Source organism: Hemicordylus capensis, chromosome 9, assembly GCF_027244095.1.
Source record: "Hemicordylus capensis ecotype Gifberg chromosome 9, rHemCap1.1.pri, whole genome shotgun sequence".
In the NCBI taxonomy this organism is placed as follows: Eukaryota; Metazoa; Chordata; class Lepidosauria; order Squamata; family Cordylidae; genus Hemicordylus; species Hemicordylus capensis.
The window spans coordinates 29,201,472-29,223,191 of NC_069665.1; the positions used below are offsets into that span (position 1 = coordinate 29,201,472).

At 51.2% G+C, this 21,720-nt stretch overlaps 1 protein-coding gene across 9 annotated transcripts in view; it reads right to left on the bottom strand.

Annotated features, from left to right (window-relative positions):
* GSE1 (Gse1 coiled-coil protein) overlaps positions 1–21,720 on the bottom strand; it is a 380,250-nt gene that overhangs the window by 94,060 nt on the left and 264,470 nt on the right. For 2 of the 9 annotated variants that reach the window (XM_053270509.1, XM_053270508.1), the window contains exon 1: positions 15,836–16,263. The exons of 6 other annotated variants lie outside the window; for them this stretch is intronic. In XM_053270509.1, coding sequence (XP_053126484.1) covers positions 15,836–15,872 — 37 coding nt within the window. In that variant the 5' untranslated portion in view covers positions 15,873–16,263. Of the gene's footprint in view, positions 1–14,678; positions 14,694–15,835; positions 16,264–21,720 lie in introns of those variants that run through there. One more of the 9 variants, XM_053270510.1, reaches the window with a different exon arrangement.

Consider the following 21,720-nt stretch of genomic DNA (forward strand, 5'->3'; position numbering starts at 1 on the left):
TATAAGGCAGTTCCCGATGTCCCTATCTGGGGAGCATCCACCGAGGACACCTTTGCAAACTGATTAACAAGCCAGGATGCTCTTAGAAGGCAGATGAGGTTGCTAGCTGGCCAGCCACTCCCTTGGATATAGGCTCCTTACAGGATTAAAAGTCACCTTAAGTGGCGCCGCGGGGAAATGCTTGACTAACAAGCAAAAGGTTGCCGGTTCGAATCCCCGCTGGTACTAGATTGGGCAGCAGCGATCTAGGAAGATGCTGAAAGGCATCATCGCATACTGCGTGGGAGGAGGCAATGGTCAACCCCTCCTGGATTCTACCAAAGAAAACCACAGGGCTCTGCGGTCACCCGGAGTTGACACCGACTCAACAGCACACTTGACCTTGATAGGATTAAAAGTCCAGAACCCACAGCTGACGGGAGCTAAGGCTCAGGAGGGAGTTGGGACGCTCTGGCGCTTTTTAAGGGGATGCCTGGGGAAGGTAGCACCTCTCCTGTGGAAGAGCAGGGGCAGAGCAGTGGGGTGCTATCACAGTTTGTAAGGGGGGAGAGAGAGCCCTGTGAATAGGATGAAGGCACCACAGAGGTGGCGCCTCTCTCTGTAAGGATCTGATCTGGAGAAGCATCTGCTGCTGACAGGAGTCTATGCTGTGTGCCTCTTACTTCTAAATTTGTAGGTAAAGCAAAAGATTGCAGCCATACCACCCTAGCTTGCTCAGCACAGAATGTGGGGAGCATGTCACAATCTTTGTTTTAATTGCACCAGGTGCTTTGCTCTTTTCTCTCTCTTGGTAATCCGAGCCTCACAACCACCCTGTAGAGTAGGCCAACGTTAACAGACGTAAGGCCAAGGCAGAGAGAGGAGGGCGGGGAGGTGCGAGCCTATAAAACGTTTAAGTTCCAAGCTGCTTGGGGAGGAGAGCTAGTCTAGCGCTAGTATGGATTGCTCCCTTTGCTAAGCAGGATCCACTTTGGTTTGCATTTGGATGGGTGACTACATGTGAGTGCTGAGAGAGGTGGGGTATAATTCAGTGGCAGAACATCTGCCTTTGCATGCAGAAGGTCCCCGGTTCACTCCCTGGCAGCATCTCCAGGTAGGGCTCGGTGAGACCCCTGCCTGAAACCCTGGAAAGCCACTGCCAGTCAGTGTATTCCATGCCGAGCTAAATGGACCAAGGGTCTGATTCTGTATAAGGCAACTTCCTGTGTTCCTATACTTCTATGGGGAGCTGGTCAAAAACTCCAGAAATCTAACCCCCCAGAGTGAAACTTTGCAGGCTCTGCTCCCCACAAGGCTGCAGCCTGTCTCTATGCACTCTCCCCTCCTCTCCTAGGTCTAAATTAAAACGGCAGCACGGATGCGCAAGTGTGCAAGTGTGCGCACAGCTGCCAGGTGCTGTTGTAATAATACTAATAATAATACTAATAATAATAGTCTCAAATGACAAAACAGAGAGGGGAGGGAGGGCGAAACTCCTGCAGACTAAAACAAATACAACCATAAAGAGACGGGGGGAAAGCAAGAAAAAGCTCTCTCTGCAATTAAGCGGTTTTCTGCTGTATGGTGATAATCACCTAATTATACTATTAATGGCAGTTCAACCTGCTCAGAAATAAAAGGACATTCTTCCAGAAAAGAATGCCAGCTGTTTGTTACAGATGTCAAACATCTTTAAAGGATTATTGTTCGAAGAAAGGGAAGGAGGCAGGAAGGCAGGGGAAGAGAGAGCCCACCTTCTAACACCCCAGAGCAGCCACCCCTCTGAACCCGCCCCCCCACTCTCCTGGGGGCACTGGCTTCCCCATGCCATGGGGGGGGGGAGAGGGGGAAGCCGCTGCATTCTCCCCCGCCCCACTTAAGGAGACGTGCCGTGCTTTCCTCTCGGTTATTTGTGGACTTTTTAAAAAGCCTCTTGGCTGTGCCTTTCATTCTTTCCAATTAAATAATTCATTGAGGAAGGGGAATGTTGATCCAGCAGATGACTCAGACTACGCGCCCGGGGTAAACAGAAACTGTAAAATACATTGTCATCCCAAGCAGCTCACCACAGCCAAATTTAGAGAGCTGCGGGCTATTTGTGGCTGCCTGAGACAGCCATGCGTGCCCACCTTTGACTGGGCAGCCGGACACATGCTCTGGGTTTCACACGGGAGCAGGATGTTCTTCAGAGGGCACAGGGGTCTCTGACATTTGGGGACTCCAAGTGGGAGGGAGTGTTAGGAGAGAGCTCGGCTGGGGGAGGAGGTGTATGTCTGACTTGCCCCTTTGGGACAATCAGTAGCCATGGGTTAATCTGGAACAGGCAAGTGAAAGGGGGCGGGCAAGAGAGAGAAGCGTGCAGCTTGGAAAACTGCTGGCAGGAGGAGAATCCTGCATACAGCCCTTGCATCTCTGGTGGAAGGGCGGGATAAAAATGCTGCTGTCATTACCAACATTAACAACAGGATAATGGAGGAGAGAAAGTGGAGAAAGAGATGGTGTTCTCCCTTCCCCTGAAGCACCAGAAACCCAGGAGTCATCCCATGAAATGGATTAGCAAGAGATCCAGAATGGGCATGACAAAGTCCTTCCTCACATCATGTGCAATTAACCCACGGAACTCACTGAGACCAGATGTGGTAATGGGTGTTAGCTTAGATGGCTTTTGGTGGGGGGGGGGGCAGTCAGACAAATTTCTGGAGGAGGACAGGCCCAGCAATGGCAATTAGCCATAATGGCTGGGTGGAACCTCCACGCTCAAGGGCAGTAAGCCACTGGATACGGGCTGCTGTGGAGCAACTGGGAAAGGTCGACTTCATGCACTTTTTTGTGAGCTTCTTCCCACAGGCAACTGGATGGACAGTGTGAGAAGCAAGATGCTGGGTTAGATGGAACCACTCTGGTCTGATCTAACAGGGCTCTTCTGATGTCGGGGGCTGTTCACTCCCATTTATATGCCCTTTCCCCAAGTTTTGTCTTCCATTGCCTGTCTCCGCAGAGCATTCTTGTCTCACCCCTGTTGACATGTGGTTAGTGCATTGGTCATTTGTCACACCAGAGGTAGCTGCATCTTTGGGCCAAGCAGGCTTGTTCTTTCCTTCTAGCCCTATCCCGGCGATATCTGTACACACATACCTGCTTGTGTGTGTGAACAACTGTACATGCATTCATTTAAAAGTGAACCTAGGTACAGGCTCCCTCAAATGCAGGGCACAGACAGGAAAAGTACCGCTGGGCGTGCATTGCACATATTGTGTGAATAACTGTGCATGCATACCCTGTACAGAGATTAACAGAATGTCTGAACAGAACTCCGCTCTGGCCCTCTTCAGACAATATGCCGTACGTGCATGCAGGCATCTGTACACATATGGCATTTATTGCTCTGAGTGTGTTGAACACAACCTGTGAAGAGCTGGCAGCACAGATCCTGTACACTGACTGAATGTGCATTGAATGTAATGTGTGAAACGGACCTGCCTGCCTGCCTCTCTCTCTCTCACTTTCTCACTCAGTGGAAACTCAGAGTGACCAAGCGACAAAAGCCGGCTTTCAAATATGTAACCTATCCCTGTGTCAACCACTCCAGGAACTTTGGGGCAGAGGGCAGCTGGGGAAATGTAAGACGATATTCCTGTTTGAACCAGGATTAGAAATCCACACACACACACACACACACACATACAACGAGTCACATGACCCACATCACACCTCCAGGTAAATCTGCCTTTGAGCAAAACACACCACCGGAAATCAGGCTTAAACCAGGAATAAAAGAGATTAAAGGAAGTCAGGGGGAGGGGAGGGGAAAGGCTGTGACCTGGGAATAATTTGCCTTTCCACATCCATTTATGAAGTCATAAATAAAAGCAAAAGTCTGCTGTTCCACAGGGAGCCTTGCGCTCGCTGGCTCCTTCTTTCGCTCCCTCCCAAGCGGCAGCCACTCTTGGGGACAAGGGAAGGAAGGCGGCATTCAAGGCAGCCGCATCCGAGCATGGCTTCCATACAGACAACGCGTCTTGGCGGAGCACAGAAGGAGGGAGTCCGGCTCCACAAGCTGCCCCCAAGGTCAAGCTGCCCCCAAGGAGTCTCTCTCGGACCCCTCCGCGTCTGAACCTGGATACCACACCGGAGTGCAGTCTTAACGTCTGGAAAAGCAGCGGCTTCGGCCTCTGAACTCCAACCCGGGGGAAAGTCGCATTTTGGAATTCCGCAGTGCACACAGCAACGGGTGACAGACAAACACGGGTGGCACAAGAGAAAGGAGCACAACACACACAACAGCTTTGCAGTCACTTGGTTGGAAAGCAGGCTATGAACAAAGACTCCCCCCCACCCACACCCCGCACCCCATTCACAAGGCTAGGGAGCCTTCGGAAAGCTCTCTTTGGAGCGCCAAACTGTGCCGCATTGTGCATTTCAAGAGCTGTACCTGGTAAACCTTTGTAAAGGTGGCGGTACAATGATCTCCCCTTCTCTTCATTAGAGAGAGAGAGAGAGAGAGAGAGAGAGAGAGAGAGAGAGAGGTGTAGTGGCGAGAGTGCTGGACTAGGACTGGGGAGACCCGAGTTCAAATCCCCATTCAGCCATGAGACTTGCTGGGTGACTCTGGGCCAGTCACTTCTCTCTCAGCCTAACCTACTTCACAGGGTTGTTGTGAGGAGAAACTTAAGTATGTAGTACACCGCTCCGGGCGCCTTGGAGGAAGAGCGGATATAAAATGTAAAATAAAATAAATAATAATAGTAATAATAATAAATAATAATAGACCATGTGTAGCGCCCCCCCCCCACACACACACGTGTGTGTGTGCACCCCATCTGGTGAGATTTGGGGTTCCCAATCTTGGGTCCCCAGATGTTGCCAGACGACAACTCCCTTTGTGATGATGATGATGATGATGATGATTACATTTATATCCTGCTCTTCCTCCAAGGAGCCCAGAGTGGTGTACTACATACTTGAGTTTCTCTTTCACAACAACCCTGTGAAGTAGGTTAGGCTAAGAGAGAAGTGACTGGCCCAGAGTCACCCAGCTAGTTTCATGGCTGAATGGGGATTTGAACTCGGGTCTCCCTGGTCCTAGTCCAGCACTTTAACCACTACATCACGCTGGCTCACAGTGATGGAAGATGTAGCCCAACCACATCAGAACACAGGAAGCTGCCTCCTATGGAGTCAGACCCTTGATCCATCCGGCTCAGCACGGCCTACACTGACTGGCAGAAGCTCTCCAAGGTTTCAGGCAGGAGTCCTTCCCAGGCTGACGGGGAGATGCTGCCAGGGATTAAACCTGGGGCCCTGTGCCAGCAAAGCAGATGCTCTAACCACTGAGCTTACGGCCCCATCCCCAACATCTGGAGACTCAAGATTGGGAACCCCGGTGCTAATGCATCAAGAAGCAAGCCACCCACTTTCCTTGACCTGTCCATGCTGGTAAGAGTGGGGAAACTGCCCTTGCGAACAAAGGGATTCACACACACAGAGTCCTCCACTCTCTCCTTGAAACTAGAGTGTGCCAAATCATGGCAGCTAATGACCACCAAAGCGTGGCAGCTAATGGCTCCTTCTGCAGGCATCCTGGCCCTTCCTAGCCCTCCCGGAGAAGACAACAAAGCGCGCACACACACACACACCCCGGAGGGACAACGCCCAATGCCTCCTGCCTCCTTTCCCCTTTGCAAAGGTATTGATTTCTGCTGTCAGGTCACGGCGTGCTGGTGCCATCTCCTTCCAGCCGGGAAGGGAGAAAAAGGAAAGAGAAAAGAGAAAAGCACCACTTAAGCCAGACCTCCTTTCCCATCTGCCTCTCCTGGTAATTAGTCCACTGAAGACAAGCCATCTTCTCCCCGCCGCCCGCGCGCCCGCCTTCCGTGCTCCCCCCACTCGCCTCTCTTTCTCTTTTATGTCTTCCCTTTTTCCTTCTCTCCCCCCCCACCCTCCGCACCCCCGTCAAATTATCACAGGGGAGAAAAAGGGGGAACCCTCACAAGTGGTTGACTCTGTTGCCATGCCAACCGAATTTAGGTCTTAAGGGATGGGTGCGTGTGTGTGTGTGTGTGTGTGTGTGTGTGTGTGTGTGTGTGTGTGTGTAAGGGGGGTTAATATGGAGCTAATCCTGTGTGGATTCTATTCCCGAAGTTAGAGACAGTTAACACCTGGAAGCAGGGCTCTAGATGGGTCGGATCCTGGAACTGGGACATTGGGGGTGTGTGTGTGTGTGTGTGTGTGTGTGTGTGTGTGTGTGTGTTGTGTGTGTGAAAGAGAGTGTGAGGCTGAGATGCCTCACTTCAATGTGGTAATAGTCCCTGGATGCAGGAAGCTGCCTTGTACTGAGTCAGACCATTGGCTCAACTAGATCTGTACTAACCTGTGTCTACACTGACTGGCAAGTTCAGGGAGGTGCAGTCCAACTGTGAAAACAAAAAATGGAGCCTCCACATCCCAACACAGTATACCTTAAAGGCTAGAAACTGAGGGCAGGCAATAAGGGAGGGCATTTGCCTTCATGCCCTGCTCCTGAGTCTCCTGTGTGGCTGTCCACGGTTGGAAACAGGATGGCTGGGCTAGATGGGCCCATGATCTAAACCAACAGGGTTGGTCTCATTTCCTTGCGAATGTGAAGATAGATCCCCAGTAGGATCACGTCACTGGGGCTGGATCACCGAGGTAGAGGTGTGTGCATGTGTGTGTGTGTGTTTGCACACACACACACGCACACGGTGGGCATAGCTCAGTTTGGCCCACAACTGATGACGGGGCATGTGACACATGCAGCTCTTTGCTTTCGGCCGAGGTCCCTGGATGCAAGCGCTGTGCTTGCAGCCAAGTAAGGGGCAGGTCTGAAAACTTCCCTCCCCTGCCTTGGGATGAACAAACCCACGCAATGGTTCTCCACAGTTTCTCAACCAGCAAGGAGCAGGGCTGGGAACGAGGGAGGAGGAGGAGGAGGAGGAAAGGGCTCTGGGTGCTTTTGCAGGCCCGAAAGGGGTCACCGCCTTGCAAGCCATCCTCGCTGGGAGGGAATCCAGGAGGGGACAGATGCCTGCCACCCTGCCAGCTGGAATTACTGTCAGTTCCTAGCTATCGGGAGCCCACGGTGCCTCCCACACAAGAGAGCAGGAGCGCGTGCAAGAGCTTGTTGGAAGACAACAAGCAAAGCCTTTGATTCTCCCCAGATAAAGGATTTCTCCCCCCCCCTTGGTTCTCCTTCCCTCACCCCCCACCCCCGCCACCCCACCAGCCACCCCACCAGCATTCGCTCTTTAGAACGAATTTGGGTCTCTTTGAAACAAGCCCCAGTTGATGGGGAAGCTGATGGTGTTAACGCTCCCTCATCCCTCTTGAGCGGAATAGCATCTGATTGCAATTTCCTTTTATTAATGACTCGCTGAACAGCGTGACCTGGAGTGGTTGGGAAGGTAATTTGAGTGCAGCCTCCCTAATACTGGAGGACCCGGATTGTGTGGCTGCCAACAACTTGAAGATGCATTTCCGCGCTGCTTCTCCTCTTCCAGCAAATGGAGGGAGAGGGGCACCGAGCAAAAAAAAGGAGGGGGGGAGGAACCCGAAAGAAAGAAACCGGCAAAACACAAGCACTCTTGGATGAAGCTGTGCTTCAAAACACAAGAAGGGACCGTGCATTTCCACCTCCCCGCCAGATGCATCCCTGCACCCTCGCCCACTGCCACGGCCTCATTTCCACAACACAATGGCTCGGGAAGAGAACTGGGGGGCAGAATCTAAATGGGCTAAAGGGGACCCTCACGACTAGTCCAGCTCCGGAAAAGCTCCTGCCAAAAGATGAATCTGGGATGACTTGAAGCAGGGCTGCAGCTCAGGGGTGGAGCCTGCGAAAGGTTGCCGGTTCCACCTGCCAGCTCTCCGGTTAAGAGGATGCCCACAGGGATCAGGGCTGGGAAAGGTCCCCATCCGAGACCCTGGGAACCGCTGCCAGTTAGAGTACTACACAGGAACATGGGAAGCTGCCGACTGAGTCAGACCCTTGGTCCATCTAGCCCAGCATTGTCTACCCGGACTGGCAGCGGCTTCTCTAAGGTTGCAAGCAGGAGCCTCTCCCAGCCCTACCTGGAGACAGCCGGGACCTTCTGTGTGCAAGCAGGCAGGTGCTCTTACAAATCAGGGCAGCCCCTGCTTAGCAAAGGGGGCAATTCATGCTTGCTACCACCAGCCCTCTCCACCTTGGGCCCCCAGGTGTCACGGGACTGTAACTCCCATCAGCCGCAGCCACAGAGGCCTCTAGACAAGCCCAACTGGCCCTGTTTGTGTGGCTCCATTTTGCAAGAGGCAGCATGGGGGCTTTCCGGGGGGGGCACACAGAATTCACCAATGGCGATAGCACCGCTGGCCAGCCCCCACCGTTTCCCCAGAGTCCTCCCTCTGAGCAATGCTGCACCATCACGGGAAGCCACCTCCTCCCCCCGCCCACCAGAAAGATGCTCTGTGGTGACATCATGTCGTCCAGAGGCGGGGCTGCAGGAGGCAAAATGGCAACCACAGACTGGCAACCCCTGGGATGCACATGGCAGTGGCCGCTTCCACCACTCCAGGAGAGGTGAAGACGGCCAAATAAGGGAAGCTGGGGGGGCGCATTTCAGGCTCCCTTTTGCTGCCAATGCCCCCCCCCCATTTCAAACCCCTCTGTATGAAGCAGCCGTCCACCAAGTGGGTCCTTTGGGCCGCCTGCCCCAGGACCGTCAGCTCTCTGTGGCAGAGGCCTCTGAACTGGAGATCCCCAGGACTAAACCATGAAACGCCCTGCGTGCAAAAGACACGCTGCATGGTGGAACGACGACCTCTGGAGCTGCCGAGGAGACGGAGCCACTCAGTGGCAGCAAGAGTTGGCCGGGCTGAGGTTTTTCGTTGCCTGTGTGCAGGGGGAGGGAGGGGGGGAGGACGGACCGAAAAACGGCCACCCAAGTGGGCGCCATCCCTTTCCACCCGACTCCATGATGGAGAAGTGATTGCATGCCCCCTCCCCCGACAAGACACCTTTGAGTGGGCTCAAGACAGGCTGAAGGATCACCCTCCAAGCTCTTCCCATCAGCAGGCCCTTGGGCTCCAAAAGCATCACCCAAGAGGTGGCGGTGGGTGGGTCAGAGGAGCCCAACTAGTGAGCCCTTTGGGGACAGGGATCCATCTCATCTTGTTTATTTATTATTCCTCTGTGTAAACCTCCCTGAGCCATTTTTGGGAGGGTGGTATAGAAATCCGGTAGATAAATAAATAAATAGATGACATTGATTCTTCCAGCCCACTCATGCTCAGATGAAGCCCTGTCCTGTCTCTCTGCTGCCCTGTGGGAATCAAGGGGAGAGAGAAAGCACCACCACCCAGAATGGGAGACGCCAGCCTGAGCCGGCCCAGGGAGAGCAACAGTGCCCAGTTGTGCTTTCGCGAACAGGAGCGCGCTCGCTCGCTCTCTCCCCCTCTGTTAAATCCAATTCGGGGAAGGTTGAAATTTCTATCTGCTGTGACCCTACCTGCATGATTAGCATTTCTAACGTCTCCTGGTAGCCTGGAATGGCTGTGCACAATAATTTCGCTGTTTGACAGCGGCTCGAACAGTCCACACATAATTTTCCTTAATTGCTTCGGATCTCGCAGCCTGACACTTCAATGCACCTTCCCTCCCCACTCCCCCCACCCCTGGTGCTTCCAGAGAAGAAAATAGACCACCTGATGGATGCCCAGGGAAGCGGGGGTGGGTGGGACTGAATTAGGAGAGGGAGGGGGGATACATTAGAGCCCTTGGGATGCTCACAGGATTGGTGCTCCTCTGTGGTTCTCCATCATATCCTGGAATCTCGTTGCATCTGCCTGAAAATACCCATTCCGAGATTAAATGCTGGTTGGGTTTTACAGAGAGCATGAATTAGAGTCTCAGCGATTACAGTAAAACAGAGAAGTTTCACACGACAGGAGGCACCATAAGTAAATCCTGCTTGATTGGAGCATGTAAATAAAAAGGGGGCAGGGGGAGTGCAGAAGACGAATTCTCCTTGCATCTGCCCAGGGACCTCTCAGGAGTCTCCACCGCCTGGTTTTACAGCACAAAAGCATGGAGAATTCACGCGGTCGTTATCGATTTCCATTTCAGGCGGCGAAAGAACAGGCCAAGCAGAAAATGCAAACCCGGGTTCTGTCGTCTCCGAGGAGCAGAAAGACCTTGCTAAGACAAGAGATGCCGCCCAGGAGGAGGGCTGCGGATCGGCACCAGTGGCGCGAAAAATCACCACACTGAGCACAAACGGGCATCTTTGCCTGCAGTGCCAACTTGAAAGGGGTCGCAGCAGCCACCCTCCACTGCCCCCACCATGCCTGCACCTGATTACTGGGGGCTGGCCTCGGCTTTCTCCTCCCCCACCCCGCCCTTTAAATATAACTTTCTTCATGATCTAATTGAGCAGGGGGGTGTTGCTCAAATACAGAACAATGCTACCTGGACTTGATTCAACTTCCCAAAGAAACCCAAAAAAATCTCCAGTCCCACTTACCCCAGGTGCCAGTGCAATTGGGCTGTGGGGCGCATTTGAAAAATGCAAGGAAATTCTATTTGTCCTTTCCAAATATGGTGCTCCTGTGGCCATCTATCCTTGGCCCACCTGAATTTGCCATTTGTATGATTGTCACCTGATTACCTTAGCCAATTAACCATATGTCGTTTAATCGAATAACTGCTCAATTAAATTCTGCTTAAGGGGGCAAAAACAACTCCAAAGGACAAAAAGAGAGGCTTCCTTGCCTTTTTTAAAGTCATGTTCATATGTTACAACAGCATCACTGCAGAAGAGGTATTCTCTTCCACATGAGTGAGAAAGGAGAATGCCTCTTCTGAATGCCTCCTGCCACCTATAGTTTTTAAAACAATAATTCAATTTTTAAAATCGATTGAAATATTTTCCACCTATGAATCCAGCCGATGAATCAACTAAACATTGCAGCCTTATTTTGTTTGGCTTGCTAGCTTCATTCAGCAAAGGGCACCTCCTTTTTCACACTTTTGTGCCAACCTGCTGACTGCCAGCTCCAGGCAGATGCGTGGCCAACTTGGGAGGCCTGCTCCCTGGCCCAGCTGCACATCAAACATGGACAGATGCGTCAGAGAATTATGAGATCCACCATGTAGTTCAACGCAGTTGCTGAAACAAGCTGTGCTGCTGCAACCTTAATGATTTCTGGAGTGCTACCTTAGTGCTGGTTTTCAAGGTGCAAATTACACCGCATGCCTCCATCCCAGATCGGAGCAGAATCACGGCACAAAATAAGCCATGACGCTTTCGGCAGCCGATGACCTGGGTCGCCGGTGGGCCAAGCCTGATCCAAGCACAAGGCTAGTAAAACGGATGGTCCCACCAATCCCAGGATCCTGCACCCTACTACAAAGCCCAGCAATAACTAACACGAAAGGGATGAGCCTTTGGTTTCCTGTCGGGCCAGCCTGCACTGCAGAAGCCCTACTCATTCGGGGAGGGTGAAAATTCGAGGAAACAATGCAGTGCTTCACCCCTTCCCTATGCATGGCTGCAGACAGCTAGTTTTTTAGAAAACAGCATGAAGGAGGATAGGGAGAGGTACCCGAATCCTTCAATTCACCTCCTCCTGCTCTTTCTCAGATAACTCACATTGGGAGCTGGCTCAAAAACTCAGTCCAAGAGGCAAGAGAAGGGAAAAGTTCCACCACAGCTGGTGGGCTATATGGTCTTGTAATGAGCTGGCTTGTGAGCTGCTTTTGCTGCTGGCGCCTACACAGGCTTGTAAATAGCCACTGGCCGGGTTGCCTGTGATAAGTAATGATTTCTGCCAGGTGGCCAGGGTGGGAAGCTCAACAAAAGCTGGGTCTTCTCATCACCACCTCACTTTTATTTATTGAAATGTTTACATTCTGTCTTTCAGCCCAAAGGGTCACAAGTCAGGCTACAACCAACCAACTTCACTTAAAAACAGGCAAAACAAAAAGACAACATAATACTACAAAGGGGAGAGAAATCAAGCTACCCCCAAAGCATCATGAAACAAAAAGATCTTAACTATCTAATGAAATGTCAGTGAAGAGGGGGTCAAGCTGGCCTGAACCAGGGAGTTCCACAGCCTGGGTGCCACAGCTGAAAAGGCCCTGCTCCATGTCGCCACCAAGCACACTTTCGATGGAGGTGGAAAGCAGTGTTCCCTCTAACAGGGGATTCCCAGATTTTGTTAACCACAACTCTCATAATCCCCAAGCAAAAGCCATTGCAGCTGGGGATTCTGGGAGTTGTAGTCAATGACATCTGGGCATCCCTGTTAGAGGGAAAGCAAAGTAGGACTTCTGCTGGTGACCCCAGTGGGTAGGCAGGGTAATGTCAAGCCATTTCTGCACCACAAATTACCAACGTGTGAGCAAGAGGCCTAGCAACTTCGTAGGCTTACTTGCCAGGCCAGCCCACAGGCATGATAGACCATAACATCTTCCAGTCAGCTCTCCTGTTTCCTAAGACAACACACCTGCTAGTCAGAGGCCACACACACCCAGTCTTCAGGTATACACTCGGGCACCTTTTCCACTTGGCCAACTGCCTCACCCCACACAGCCCAGAAGCATAATACTCAGCACGTCACCAGCATCAATGGACCTGACCCTCAACACAACCTCCTCCAGCAGGCCTGTAATAAGATCCCAAGACCACATACCTCAGTTACAAAAACCAAGCTTGAAGTCACAGTCTCCTGGCTTTGCTAGATTTTTTGCTAACAGCAGGATCCTGCCCACGTTTCCTTGGAAATATGTCCCACTGATTTCAACTGGGCTTACTTCCAAGTAAGCAGGCACAGGATTGCAGCCCAAGTTATTCCCTCCCACAAAAGCAGAGTCTATAAGATGTTGACGGCAGAAGAAGTGGACCCAGATAAATTTGGGCATGGGGTGGGTCTCAGTCAATGGCAGCATGACTGCCATTTTTAAATATTCTACCCCACTTTATAACCCACTCTGAATGGAGCACACAGCACTAGGTGAACACAACTCCACGTTTTTAAGATGCACTTCAATCTTAGGGAAAGTAGGGTTAACAATTGGCAGAAACAGCACAGCTCTGGATTACGAGTTCCATCTGTTTGTAAGGGAAAAGCTATGATAATAATAATAATAATAATTCGATTTCTATACCGCCCTTCCAAAAATGGCTCAGGGCGGTTTACAAAGAGAAATAACAAACAAATAAGATGGCTCCTATGATGGCAGAGAAAAGCAGGGCCTTCTCAGCTGAGGCACCACAGTTGGGGAAATGCCTCCCAAGGGAGCCCCACTGGAACCAGACTCTGCAAATGTCTAGGAAGCCAATTAAAATGCACTTATTTACACAGGGACTGACGCATATGCCCTGGAAAACAGGTGGAATTCATTCACCAGAAAATGTCCTAGGGACACAGAACTTCACAATCAGAATTCATTGGACGAATGCTTAACATGGAATTCAGCAAGCACTGACCTCTCTTCAGACCAACAAATTCTGCTGCTTTCTGGCCACACTGACGGGGGCTATTGTAGCTCTGTGCTTTGCTTGCAGAAGGTCCCAGATTCAGTCCCTGGTATCATCTCCAGGCAGGGCTGGGAAAGATTCTTCTCAGGCTCTGGAGAGCCACTGCCAGTCAGTGAGGACAATACTGAGTCAAATGGACCAATGGTTCGACTCAGTACAAGGCAGCTTCGTACATTCATGTAACCTATGCGGGGTGGGGGGGGGCATGAATCTCTTCCATCAGCATCTATTACTGGTTTAGAATATCTCACTATATTTGGCCTGTATGCAGGCTGGCACGGATCCATTTTGCATGCACAGTCCACCTTGCCACAAAGACAGGTATTGAGAGTTCATCTCCCAAAGAAGGCGGATTCTCTCCACTGACGCTGCGAGGTATCAGCAAGAAAGTCGTTGCATTGGCATGACGTTCACTCAAGGTGTTACAGGCAGCCCTGAAATGCCTCAAAAGAGCAGTACGGACCTACAAGTTAGCCAATTCTTTTGGCAAGCCCGTATGAGAACAAGCAGAAGAAGGCCTCTGCGGGCGTAAAAAAAAAAAAAAGTGCAGCAGCTTTTAAGAAGGAGTCTGTTAAGAAAAACCTTGACCCTCTGGTGATGGTATTAGAAAGCCTTGCATCAGTTGGTAGATACACATAAGGGGGGAAACACACACACACACACACACACAGAGAAAGTTATTCTTGTCACTAACGGCCACACGGAAAACCCATTTCCTGAAGCCAAGCCTTCAGTCAGCAGGGGTTGAGAAAACCACCACTGGCGTCCGGGATGATAGAGGAACCTGGGAAGCGGAGAAGAGCACCTCCTCCCCGCTTTTCCCTCCAGCAAAACCACAGGCAGGTGAGAAAAAACACCACCAGGAAGGCAGCCACCGGAGCAACACACACCAGCAACCTGAGCATTTGAGCTTCACCATTTGAGTAAGCAAGCAGGCGGGGAGGGGAGAAATGTTTTATTTTTCCCTTCCATATTTTATTCCACTAAGAAAAACCCTCTAATCTGCATGAGGTTAGCAGTTGAGACACATGCTGCTGGCCCACCATGGATGGAGAGGCAACATAACACTTGTGAATGTCAAACCACCAACACACACACTCACACACACACAATGTGGGTTGCCGTACAATTTTAGCGCAAGGTCCTCGTAATGACACATACCTCCCACCGGACAGCCTCAACGTGGCCCTCCCTTCTCCGATCCAGAGGGGTTATGGGGAGGAAAGGTTGGGGGGGGGGGAGAGAAGCAACAGAGAAGGCAGCCAGGGGAGGGAGCAAAGAGGCAGGGAGCCTCTCCGTCGCCACTTTGGGTCTGTCTGCTACACGATCAGAGCTCACTCATCCGTGAAACAATATTAGGCACCAACTTGAAAGTAACTTCACACCATGCTCCTTAATTCACCTTAGATTACTTAAGTGCTTTTGCGTTTGCTGCTAAATAAAACAAGACTCACCACTTAGGAAGCCAAGCAGGGCGGACAAAAGGAGTGAGATACGCTATACACCCCAAGGGCTGGTTGAAAGCAGACAGCACTCATATGGTTTTCAGAAGGGGGCAGGGGGGAGGAGAGGGAGGGAGGGAGTGGGAAGCAAGCGTGGGAGGGGGGGAGCAGAGGGATGCTCATGGGGGCTGACAGTCTTGGCTTGCACCAGATTTACCTCTCGTCGGAATCCCATCACCAACCTCTAGGGCTCACCCTGGAGTTACCCCAGCGTGATCTCATTAATTCCAGGGCAGATCACCCACTATCACGTACTGTGTCCCAGAACAGTCTCAGGTGTACAAAGTGATATACAATTCTTTTCTCTCCGCAGTTCCATCACAGCTCAGCCTCTGATTTCGCCCACAATAATTCTGCTGACTGAAATGAAGAGCCACACGTCCACACCTCTAATAAATTCTGGCCAGAAAAAGGAAACTCAAGAATGTTTTACCCTCCAAGAGCCGAAAGCACACTAACCAACAGCTCGGAGCACTTTAGCATGGCACGGACTGTGGTACACACAGAGGCAGGTACCCTAATTTGCACTCATTTGCCGAACACCGCAACTCGCATCCAATTCCTGACTCTGGTGGTTCCGCCAGAGTCAGGAAACTAACTCCAGATAAAATCCAGACTGTCCGTCTTTCACCAAGCAAAAGTAGCAAGATTCAAACAGACGCATCTAAGAGTTTTCTTTGGCTAGGCCACCTTTATCTGCTAAAGACTCAAATCTCTTATGGTTATTATTGTTGTTGTAGGATTAAAACAGAAGGAAGGAAGGAAGGAAGGAAGGAAGGAAGGAAGGAAGGAAGGAAGGATCAAGAGCCACCTTACCTGGTAAGTAATAGAGAGGCGGTTTCAGTCCAAACATGGTTTATATCACAGTTCCAAGGCATCCAGAAGAAAAATGAAAATAAAACCCAGTATGGCAGAAAGGGCTGGAGAATAAACAATAAGAAGAATATACCACACGGAGGTTTTATTTTAAAAACAAAAGAAAAAACAAGTTGAGTCTGAATAAGGAAGCCCAAAAGAAAAATAATGAGAAAGTAAATCTGGAAGAGGAAAAAGTCTCTTGTCAGTTTTGATGTTTGTCGACCAACCACTCAGCCCCACTTCTTTAAAGAGCTGCCATTGCCTTGAGACGCTTCTGGTCCTTTCCTTGGGTTCCCCACCCCCCCTTTTCCTTCTTGCCTTTTGAGTCCAGAGAGATGCAAATAAAGACGCACATACATACATACAAACACATACACACACAGAAAGAGAAACTAAACAGCAAGCAGCAAGAGAAGGCAGAGAAAGAAGGTAGTGGCTTTTCTTTTCTTTTTTTAACCTCTCTTAAAAAAAAAAAATCTCCTTTAGGGATTACTCATTTGGAGAGAGAAAAAAGAAAGGGGAGGGGAAAAGAATCGGCCCCCAAGACATGATGGTAGCTCTTTTCTCCATTCAGTCACTTGAATGTCAAGGGTGGTGATGGCGGGCGGGGTGGGTGGGGGGGAGTCAATGGGTTTGTTTTCAACGAGGCTTCATGTTCAGCATCAAATTAAAAAAATGGGGGGGGGAGGAAGACTGGTGTTCGAAGGGAAGGCGGCACCAAGCGAGGAAGGGAGCAGGACTGGAGCACTCTCTCTCTCTCTCTGGTTGTCAAGCAGGAATGGGGCTTTGTTTTGTCATCCCCCTTAGCTACCGGTTTACAAAAGGGAGAAGGGGGGTGGAGAGCGGGTAGTGGGAGGGGGCTGGGGGGGAGGCGAGCGCGCAGAAGTGCAGCGGAGGGCTCTTCTTGGCAGGAAGAGATCCTTGACAAGGTAACAAGGTCTTAAGCAAGCTATCAAACAAGGGGGTCTGAGGGGAGCAGGTGCCGCTGGTGCGGGGGGGGGGGGGGCCCTGATCTCTCTCTTGCTGCATCCCACCCGTGACTCCAAAGGAGAAGCCGTGGAAGGAGGAGAAGCCAGAGAAAAGGGCAACCCAGAAAGACGGAGAGGACAGGCACACTTACGAAGCAGCAGCCACCGCCAGCTACTCACTAAGGCGGAGAGAGGAGAGGAGAGGAGAGGAGAAAGCAGCCGAGTGCCCTCCTCGATCAATTTTCATGCAAGAATCATTATCGGTAAATTGGAAATCTGGCGAACTGACAGCAAATTTGTCTCTCCTAATGAAAGAGAGAGGGTAGGGAATCATCTAGCATCTGTTCTTTGTAGGCTGAAGTCTCCAGTGCTTTAATGCCGGGGTGGTTCCTCCGGTCTTTTCTCGCATTCGTCTCCTTAATTTTCACTCAAGCTTTTATTTTTTTGCATCTTCGGAAGAAGAAGCGGGGAAAGAGGAAGAAGAAAAGGAGGGCGAAGTGGACCGAAGAGCCAGTGGCGAGCAGGGCTTGACCAGAGGGTGCAAGAGCCTGCACGGCTGACTTCCCCGGTCAAACGCAGCTCTCCAAGGAAAGCGATCTGGGGGTTGCGGGGAGCAAAGAGACCCTAACAAGCGGAGAGCCCAAGAAGGAGCCCTGGACCAGAGGCAGCCGGGCTCTCCGCCTTTCTCCCCCCCTCCCTCCTGCTGGGTGCCTCCACCAGGTCCCCTCCCCGCAGCTCTGGTCTGCCATGCACACCAGCTGCCCAGACAAGATAATTAGGAAGACCCTGCCACCAGCAGCACATGCACGCACAAGCTGCCTCCGTTCCCCCTTCAAGAAGTGGGGTGAGAGCAAGCAGAGGGGCCCTCTTGCCTCACGGCTGCTCTGGGAGGAGGCTCCCCTCTTGCTCAAGAGTGAAGTCTCGAGGGAGGGAGGGAGGGAGGGAGGGAAGAAGCAGGCAGAGGCTCCTGGTGTCCTAACCTGCCCCAGAAGAGAGAGCTCTTTCCTGTTGTCTGCCTCCGGCAGGGCTGCTTCTTTGCACAGGATGTTTGGCTCCTGCGTGGTCCGGGCTCTTGGGAACTCCTACCCCCCAGCGTGCCCCTCCCACGCCCACGCCTCATATTTTAATGAATCTCCTCCAGGGCTACAGATTACTGTTGTTGTCGCTCCTCATGCACAGGTCTGCAGAGTGACAGGGTTGGGTGGGGATTAGAACCCAGATCTTTCCAGTCCGAGGCTGACACTCTGACCCCCACAACACGTTGCGCCTCAAAGGCCTTGCACAAGACAATATTCCCCATCAGATGCAGGGGAAGGCAGTTGACAATTAGCAGGCTTTTGTTTTTCAGTGATGAAAGCAAGACGAAGTTGAGCCGCAGTAATAAAGGATTCCCGGCTGAATGTGGTTTTAAGCTTAACCATTCACAACACTAGAAGCAGGGGTCATGCCATGAAGCAGGTTGCCAGGAAATTTAGGGCCGACAAAAGGAGGAACTTTTTCATAAAGAGCATAATTAAGCTATGGGACTCTCTGCCATGGGATGTGGAGATGGCCACTAGCTTGGATGGCTTTAAAAGGGGCTTAGACAAATACATGGAGGGCAAGTCCAGCAATGGCTACTAGTCTGAGGGCTAAAGGCAACTGTCAGGTTCAAAAGCAAGATGCCTTTGAATACCATTTTCAGGGGAGCAACAGCAGGAGAGAGGGCATGCCCTCACCTCTTGCCTGCGGGCTTCCCAAAGGAATCTGGTGGGCCACTGTGGGAAACAGAATGCCGGACTAGATAGGCCTCCTTGGGCCTGACCCAGCAGGGCTGTTTTATGTTCAAAGGACACAGGGTCCAATTAACCATGGAGCTGGTTTCACACAAGGCAAACCAGGGTTGGGTTAAAAGGTTCCCCACCTCAGTCATTTCTGCCCAACCTTTGCAATGCTGGAAAAGTGGAATGGACACCAGGGAGAGAGGGGAGGTAAGCTTACACACAACTTTCAAAAGGAAACAGACTTTTCTTTGAGCAATGCATGAAAATGGAGCACTAAAGGTATGGCAATGTAAACTCTCCAGGTTAGGGGAGAGAGAGAAAAGCTCTGAACTCCAAGGCAAAGCATGCAAAACTTAACCTATGTAATTAGTTAAAGAGAAGCAGTCCAGTGCATAAACCAAGCACAGGCAGAACTCACAGCCATTTCATCTGCTAACCTCCTGTCTGTGAATTTGCACATTTGGTTGGGCACCTCCAGAAGTTCCAGTCTGGAGTTATTTATTTCTATTATCTATCTATCATATTCCCTTCAAAAGTCCATAGCAGACATTAACTAGGTCAAATGATCCCTTAGGCACTGAACCAACTTGGTCACGGTGCAAACATATGCAGACCTTTGAGTTTCACAGAACTCACTGCCAAGAAGAAAAGAAAGGGGTGCAGGAATTTGAACACAGGAAGCTGCCTTCTGCTGAGTCAGAGCACCGGTCCATCTAGCTCTGTATTGTCTACTCTGACTGGCAGCAGCATTACAGGGTTTCCGATGGGTATTTCTCAGCCGCCCCCCCCCCAAAGGAGATGTGGTCGAAGACTCCACTTGGGAGCTTCCGGCATGCAAAGCAGGTACTCTGCCATGGAATTCCAGCCCCAGCCCCAGCCCCAATTCCCAGCTACAAGGGAGTGAATGTATTTGCACTGGGGGACTGACAGAGCTGTCTCTTCCCATTGCCTTGCGTGCCTCTCGCTCCCCAGGCAAACCATGACCTGTTCTTAGCACTGCAGTTCAAGAAGCCAAACTGTGCACTATCGCTGCATTGCAAAGGGAAGCCACATCCTGTCTGGATCATGACCAGGCCTCCAAGCAGCTCCCGAAGGACACTGTGGTGAGGACGGCCTTGCCTGGGTGCATGTGAGCGTAGCCCGATGCCCAGTCGTGCAGTCTGGAGTCCTCGGAAAAGTTGCTTCTGTACACAACACCCCTGCCGAGAAAGAAACGCCTGCCATTAGAAGCAAGCAAGCTGATGCCCCACCGCCAGCCCTCTCAAATCTCCCGGTCAGATCTCCGCGCCATTCTGCAAAAGAAGCAAAGGGAAGGGGAAGCCAGCCCTGATGTTCACACTGCACCCGTCTCCCAAAGAGAACTCGTCCCCACTTTTGCCTTTTGGTAAACACGCTGGCCTGGGTTCTGTATCGCTGGAAAAGGCTGCAAAACCTATTTGACTCCAGGCTACAGTAAGACAAAAAGATAGTGTAAATACACATGCATGCATACACCCAGAGAAACGAAGCCGCCCGCAAACCACTCTCTGTTCTCTTAACCACGATTGTCTGTGTCCTGCCTGAGGTGGAAGAGGCCACCTGACGGAAGGTCAGCCCCACTGAAAGATCCCCAGCGACTCACTCACATACGCCAGATATTGCGCATGCCACATACTGAGTCAGATCATTGGTCTATCCAGCTCAGTATTGTCTACCCAGACTGGCAGCAGCTTCTCCAAGGCTGCAGGCAGGAGTCTCTCTCAGCCCTCTCTTGGAGACGCCGCCAGGGAGGGAACTTGGAACCTTCTGCTTTTCCCAGAACAGCTCCATCCCCTGAGGAGAATACCTCACAGTGCTCACATACTTAGTGCTCACATACGTAGTTGCCCATTCAAATGCAAACCAGGGCAAACCCTGCTTAGCCAAGGAGACAATTCATCATTGCTACCACAAGATCAGGCAGGACTGGGGAAGTCCCCTGTCTAGAACCCTGGAGAGCTGCTGCCAGTCAGTGTAGATAATACTCAGCCAGATGGACCAAGAGTCTGACTCTGTATAAGGCAGCTTCCTATGTTCCCACGTAAAGTGGGGATTCTCTTAGATTTGCTGGGGAGGGGGCCACAGCTCAGGGGCAGAGCATCTGTTGGCATGCAGAAGGCCCCAGGTCTGACTTGGTATAAGGGAGCTTCCGATATCCTAAGGCAATCCAGAAATACAGGAGGTTGAGATGTTCAAATCCCTCCATCACTGCCCACATCAGAAGCAGCCAACGCCAATCATCCATCCATCCCCTCCCCTCCCCAATTCTGTGTGCCTTCAACTGTCATTTTTTATAGGTTTTTAATTCGCTAGGATTACCCTAACAACGGTGGTAATTAATACTAACCCCTCCTCTACCGTATATGCTAATGGCGTGAGCCATAAAAATTAATTTGCAAACATGTCATTACACAATAGCTGTACAGGCAATAAACCTGCAATTATAGGCCAATCATTGAGTGGGAACAGAGGGAGGGGTGCCTTGCCAATTTGATTTTTTTTTTTTAATTACATAAAGCTCTAGAGGAGAAACTGCTTCTCTCCGGAGAAGTTGGGCTCCACTTCAGAAGCAGGCTCTGCCTTTGCCCTTCTCAGCTGAGCTAAAAAGAGGGTGAGAGGGGACAGGACAAGGGATAGGTCTACCAATGGCTATATGTCCCGATGATGGAACAGAGCCTCCACATTCAGGGGCAGTATATCTCAGAATATGTCAACTGTGATATGACAGAATGCCTTCGCCTCCTGTTTGTGCCCTTTCCCACCGTGGGAAGCAGGATGCTGAACCAGAAGGACCTTTGGCCTGACTGAGCAGGGCTCTGTTTATGGCCAGAGAGAGCGTCAAGTCTAGATACACAGACAGGCAACTCACAGGCTCAGGCGGCCTTCCTTGTAAGCCCTTGGAAGCTGGACCAGCTTGATATGTTTGAGAGGTGGACCAAAGTGACTCCATTTTGCTTGCCAGCTGTATTCTCTGCCAGCCCAGCTTTGATGCCCAAACTGGATAGCTCTGAACAGGAAGGAAAGAGGGAGGACAGGTTCCTTGCTCATGGACGGCCCTGAAGTAAAGCGCATATCTGCGAATATGCAGAGTGCT